The sequence below is a fragment of the Dendrobium catenatum genome, unplaced genomic scaffold, assembly GCF_001605985.2.
Source record: "Dendrobium catenatum unplaced genomic scaffold, ASM160598v2 fragScaff_scaffold_390, whole genome shotgun sequence".
Taxonomy (NCBI): Eukaryota; Viridiplantae; Streptophyta; class Magnoliopsida; order Asparagales; family Orchidaceae; genus Dendrobium; species Dendrobium catenatum.
Window position 1 is genome coordinate 6,153,634 of NW_021318852.1, and position 6,694 is coordinate 6,160,327.

The 6,694-nt window shown below is 39.4% G+C and overlaps 1 protein-coding gene across 1 annotated transcript; it reads right to left on the minus strand.

Moving 5' to 3' along the window:
* Window positions 1-4,139: 4,139 nt before the first annotated feature.
* Window positions 4,140-5,599, minus strand: LOC110097569 (protein JINGUBANG-like). Its single transcript, XM_020824017.2, has one exon. The coding sequence runs from the start codon at window positions 5,398-5,400 to the stop codon at window positions 4,171-4,173; it is 1,230 nt and encodes a 409-aa protein (XP_020679676.1). The 5' UTR covers window positions 5,401-5,599; the 3' UTR covers window positions 4,140-4,170.
* Window positions 5,600-6,694: the final 1,095 nt, after the last annotated feature.

Sequence of the window (6,694 nt, forward strand, 5' to 3'; positions counted from 1 at the left end):
AATTCTAAAATTTGTAATCTGGATTATTTTAAGAGAAAATAACAAAAGTTTTTTTTTTACCCACCGATGGGCGAGCACGGTGAGTACCCTCCATACTGGGTTCGATCCCCTCGGACGGCAGCGCCCCTTCGGTGGGGTCCAATAAGTGTCAGTCACGAGTTCTAATGGGCGTGGGTAGCTCATCCAGGTCGACCGGGGTTTACGGACCGCCAAGCGCCTTGACTAAGTCAACATGCAGCGAACAGTTCCTCGTCATAAAAAAACAAAAAAAAGAAATTTTTTTCTAAAATATAAAGTGGTTCATTTTTTAAATATTATTTATTAAAATATAAAATATGTGTAGGAGAAACTAACCTCGTTTTTTATATTGAGCAAAATAGGATTGTGAAATACTTAATTTTTTACATGAAATAAAATAAAGGGATTTCTATGATAAAAATTGGGCAATTGTATTTATTGAAGGAGGACAAGTAATGAAAATACTTATTTTTTAAGAAAAGAAAGATTTCATGGTGGATAATTATCGATCCTAAGCTCTTACTAGTTCACTGCTGAAAATATATATAATTTATATGAGAATATCATGATCATTAAAATTATATGTGTTGCGTCCAGGAGTATTCACGGCGGTAGAGAAATATTTTATCGTCTTAGTGTTGTACGAAAATCCGACACGCAATCAGATAAGAGAGAGGGTCTAGCATTTATGAGACACCAAGATTTTTACGTGAAAAACCCCTAAAAATGGGGAAAAACCACGAGGCCTAGCCCAGTTTGAATGAATCCACTAGTATTGTAGTCGATTACAAATGAGGCCCTTCCTTTGAGGAAGGCATAGGTTTGATGTACATTATATGAAGTACATTACATATTGGGAATACTAATAGTCGCTGTTGACGTGTTCGTTTGGTCGGAAGGACCGTAGTCGGTGAGCGACGTAAGTCAGGAAGACCGTAGTCGGCTGGCGACGAAGGTCGGAAGGACTGTAGTCGACGGGCAACGTAAGTCAGGAGGACCATAGTCGATAGGCGACGGATGTTGGAAAGACTGTAGTCAGTGGGCGACATAAGTCAGGAGGACCATAGTCGGCTGGCGACGGAGGTCGGAAGAACTGTTGTCTAAAGACGAAGATCGGAAGGACGACATCAGGTAGAAGTCCAACAATGGAAAGAAATCCATCTTCACATAGACGTCCTGTGAAGTCCAATAACCGGTGGAAATCCGACGTCGGGTAGAAACTTGGCGAAGAGTGAAGGTCCGATGTCGGGTAAAAGCCCGACGTTTGTTGGTGGCAGGGGAGAACTCCGGCTTCACTTGGGTTGAGTTTCGGCGCCATGAGGGAACTCTGCTGTTAATTGGGAAGAATTTCAACATCACGTGGAAGTTGGGCAGAATTCCGGCGTTCTCCCGAATATCACGCAGAATCCCGGCGTGTTCAGGCGGCAGGACAAACTCTGGTGGTGGTCGAGGAGGAGATGGTTCTCCTTTTCCCCTTCTCTTCCTCTTATATTCTTCTTCTCTCTCCTTCCCTCCTCCTCTTTGTGAAGAATGAGGGCTCTATTTTTAGTTTTTCTGGGATAACATAGCCTATAAATAGGTGTGAGACCAGGGGCGAATTGGGAGTGGTTTGAATGAACGACTGATATTGAATCCTACGAAAGTGCACCGTTCGTTGGACATTTGAAGGCCTTAATGATGTTGGAATTTGGCGATCTTGGGCTCGTTGGATTCGTCTCGTCGAGCTACTCGATTCGAGTATAAGCTCGTTAAAATCGGAGACCGTTTGGTTATTCAAATTGCGGTTTGAACCTTCCAATAGCGCTTTGGGTCCTTGATTCAGACTCATTTGGGCTCGGATTGGATCGAATTTGGTGTCGTTGGGTTCATATTTCCGAGACGCTCAGCTTGACTGTAAGCTCGCTGAAATCGGAGTTCAGATGCTCTCGAATTTAATTTTTGAAGTTTCTGAACTGATATTGTCTCGAGATTCGTGCCCAATCAAGATAATTTTATGAGAATACATCTATGTATACTTTTTAAAAAAAATAGAATCACATTTTTCTCAGTTTATTTTATTTATTAATTTATAAATTTCATGTTGGATAATTATCGACACCCACAATTATCCCTTAATAAAATATATTCATTTACGCAAAATTCCACTATATAAGGTGGGGCTGATTGAGGCTTTGTTTGTTTGAGCGTTTTTTTGCCTTTTTCGTTTGGAAACGGAGGATTTTTTATTTCTTTTGGGTTGTCAAATCACGTTTCTCGTAACTCTTTTTTTATTATTTTTTCTGCAGTTTTGACAAAGCTTTTTATATATGCTTCTCTGTTAGAAAACTCAATTTTCTGAACTAATATTTTTTAAAACTGTCTCTTACAAAAACACCAAAAAAACAAACGAAGCCAGATTTGCTGGCTTACTCAACCCATAAATGATATTCAATGATATTCGATAAGATATTGACAATAAAATTTCACCATAAAACTTACATAATATATAGAAAAAATGATATGCTCATCAAATTTTTTTTATTATTATGAGTTTCAAATCTAGTAGATTTGATTCAGTATGTGTATTATAGAAAATTTGAATTGTAATTGATGTATCATACATGTTGCGTGTTAAATAATTTGTAATGACGGGTATTGGGTGTTTTAACTTCTTAGCTTCCAGAAAGATCCAATAAATTAAAATAAATAATACAAAGAATATAGTAAATACCAAAACATTTATTTGATGAGTCGTAAAAGTCAAAAAAATCATAAGACATGAACTAGATGAAGTGATCCATTATATAAAAAGATCATGGGGTTATTTGGTTCATGGAGTATAAAGTAATTAATGCAAATGCAATGTAAAATTTTAGTGCATTTGAAATTCACAATCTAGTTCGTTTTCTATGTATTTGGAATTACTCTGATTTAGGTGAGTTCTAAATGCTCAGAAAATTCATTACAATTGCCGCCACTCGTGGCCTTTGACCATCGCCAGCACTACTCATCAATGCCGATCACACCCACCATTGTTGGCCACCCCAATTTTTGACCCACTGCCACCGACCACCAACGTCAATCGCTAATCACCAGCATCATCATTGGTCGCCAACTGCCTGCCACACTGTTCGCTATATTTTTTGCACTTTTTATTGCATTCATTTTACTTTAAACTTAATAAATAAAGTAATCCCGTGCATTTATTTTACAGTCACCCAAGGAACTCTAAAGTATCTACTTTATGCATTCATTTTTCAAACAACCCACCAGCTCCTACAATGAGTTTGTTATTTCCTTTAATTGAAGAAGATAAAATTAGAAAGTATGTAACATAAGTTTTGTAAATGTGGGAAATGTTTGAGATCCATAATAAATGACGATTGCAAAGTGATGATAGTCAAATAATAATAATTAGGCAACAACGATCGAACAATGACAACGAGTTGACAATCATCAAATAATGACAATCATGTAATGACAGTTGAACAATTATTGTTAGGTGATAGCCGTCACATAGTGGTAGGCTGGTAGCATGCGATGACGGTCGAATGATGGTAGTCAGGTGATGACGATGGCCAGCTATTGGTAGTTTTCAACCTCAAATGTCAAATAGAACCCTAAAATTCTTCAAATCTCTAAGCTTTCTCCCTCTTCAAGTCTAGGCTCCCTTCATGTGGAGAATGAAGGTTTATATATGCTACATTTAAAGTAGGTATTTCTACAATTTTAATCAAATTTCATAACACTCCATTAAACTGCTCATATCAAATCATTTGATCATAAATGATTTATTTGGCTTTTAATGTTTTAATGATCTCAGAATTAAGCAATATCGGGCTTGTTGGATTCGTCTTGTTGAACCGCTCTTTTTAACAATAAGCATGTAATATTCAAATATAATTTTGTTTTTAAATTAATATTCCAAAATTTCTAACTATCCTTCATGTGTTGATTTTGACATATTTGGACATTCAACCCTCAACCTATGATTTCATTATCGAAACTCTAACATAACACATTATTAATCAAAACTAATATTTCATCAATCTTAACACAAACATAATAACATTAAAATTTATCATAATAACCAAATTTTGCTCTCCAAAAAAAATTCCAATAAATAAAAAATGTATCATGAATGTTATTACCTCACAAGTCACAAACATTCTATCAAAACGCATCGAATATTGGATCATCATTGCTGGAACACGATAAGAACCCACTCCTCCTCCCTCCTTCCCAACCCACAAAATCTGTTACCTTCCACACCTTAATCGACTTATCCAAACTCCCGCTATAAACCACCCATCTCCGACCACCCACAGCCTCCTCCACGTTAACATCTTCCTCCACCGCGAGACACTTTACCGGCCCCTCGTGCCCCGTCAGCACCGAAAGCCACACGTGTCGCGTCCCATTCTCTTCCCTCCCCCACACGCAGATCGCCTTATCGGCTGATCCCGTGAACACCAAATCCCCCGCCAAAGCCAAACAAAGCACCGAAAATTTATGACCGTTCAAAATTCCCAAACGCACCAAATTCCGCCCCCAAAAACTGACCCGCCCATCCGACGATCCACAATACAACACGCCCGCACCCATGCTCACACCCAAAGCCGTCACCGCCGACTCCTGCCGTACCAACACCGCCACCTCCACCACCCGGCGCCCAGTCTGACTCTTACCGCTCGGCTCAACCCGCCAAACCTTAACCGTCCCGTCGGCCGAACCGGAAAAAACGAACCCATCGAACCCGATAATTACCGAATTAACCGCGTCGTCGTGCGCGTTAACCGAGTCGAGACAGCGAGAATCCGAAACCCGCCACAGTTTGAGCGATCGGTCCCATGAACCGGAGTAGAGGAAGCCGTTGATGTCGTCTAGGGCGAGGCAGGATACCGCATCGGAATGCCGAATCTTTCGCCGGCTTAGCGTGCTCTTAATGTAGTCTTTGAGGCGAGGGAGAGTGCCGAGACGGGCATGGATTTGGGGGTTTTGGAGGGAGATTTTCCAAGTTCGAATCTTTCCGTCTTGATGGCCGGTAAAGATCTGACCTTTGGGGGATATTACAATGGCTTTGACGAGGCCGCTGCTGGATTTGAATCCGGTGAACTCCTTCATGTTTTTCCATACCCGAATGTTTTTGCTGTCTGAGCCGGTGTAGAGAAGGCCGTTGAAGGTGGCGAGGGAGTAGATGTGGCCTTCTTCGCGAATGAGAGAGGCGATGAGACCGGTGCCGGAGGGGAAGAGGTCGGTTTGATCCGGCGGAATGATGAAGGGATTGGTGTGGGAAGTCCAAGGAGAGGTTCTGTAAGGAGACATGGGCAAGGAGACGTTGCTGTGGCGGTTTGAAGAGCTCTCTTCTTCCAATGAGGATTTGATTGAGGCGTCTGAGTACATGAGATCAGAATGGTTGTAGCCGCAGGAGCATTACTTTTTTCTCTGATTTCGGTGTTGAGTTGAGAGGGATGGAATGAGAAGGAAGAGGAAGAATGAGACGTAGGGTGTGTAGAAATGAAAGAGGATGGTGATTGTTTGAGGATGCGAGAGGGGTGGGGGAGAGAATTGCGGATGGCCATAGGCAAAAATTAGTTCAGTTTTTTTTGGATCTGCATTGGTGTGGTTTCTAATTTTGTTTCACGAATTTTTATCCTCTAAATAGACAAGATTCTTATGGATGGATATAAGATGTATATATATTTATATTCCGGCTTAGTTTGAACTTTAACGGGAGGTTTTGGGTGGTTGGTGGACCAGCACAGATGGAAATCTCACATTCCGTGTTTGAATTATCTTTACTACGATCTTGCCTTTTCAATGGGGCAAAGCAAGTGTGGGTCTAATGCCGGTGGGTAGCCTGACTAGCTTCAACCGAAGGATTAGTTATACCCCGGTCAAACGCTTCCTATGGAGTGGTAGCGGGTAGAAACCCCGTTCAAAAAAAAAATAAAATAAACTTTAACGGTCTCAAGATCTGTGTAAATCTAGTGGTCTAACGTTAGTATGCACAGTCAAATTTTTAATTTTTTTTTAACATTTGATCAATCAATTAAAATAAACTCACACACACATCACATAGACAAGTTTAGAACACAAGGCCTCTTAGTTGATAGTCAAAACTCCCAACCAAAAAATCAAGGTGAGCTGCGTCAAGGGGTGGAGCAAAAAAAATTTAATTTTGAGGTACAAATTAATGATTTTCAAAGTAATCTCAACTTTTTTTTTTTTTGACTTTTTTAATTTATGATTAATAGTTCATAGTGAAATAATATTTGAATTTTTTTAGAAATATTAATATTTATTTCTAATAATTTATAAAATCCTATATTCTATTAGTTTCATTAGACACAACCCTATGATTACTTTATTTTACCTTAAATGTTTAACTATTAATTTTATTAAAAAGAATTATATGTGTTATAAAATTTAGATTTTATAATAATGTAAGCTAAAAATAGTAGAGATCGAATTCTTAATGGCTCCTTGGCCTAGATGGTAACACCATTTGTTCAAAATTTGAAAGGAGTCAGGTTTCTTTGTTGCAGGCTTTACTATTAGTTTTTGTTGCTGTGGGCTTTAATATTAGATGTTTTCTTAATGGGCCAGTGGGGGTGATGTAGTGGATCGGCGAAAGACGATACCTGCAAGAAGGATTTGAGGATTCTCAATCCAGGGAAGAAGAAGAGGAAAGCTT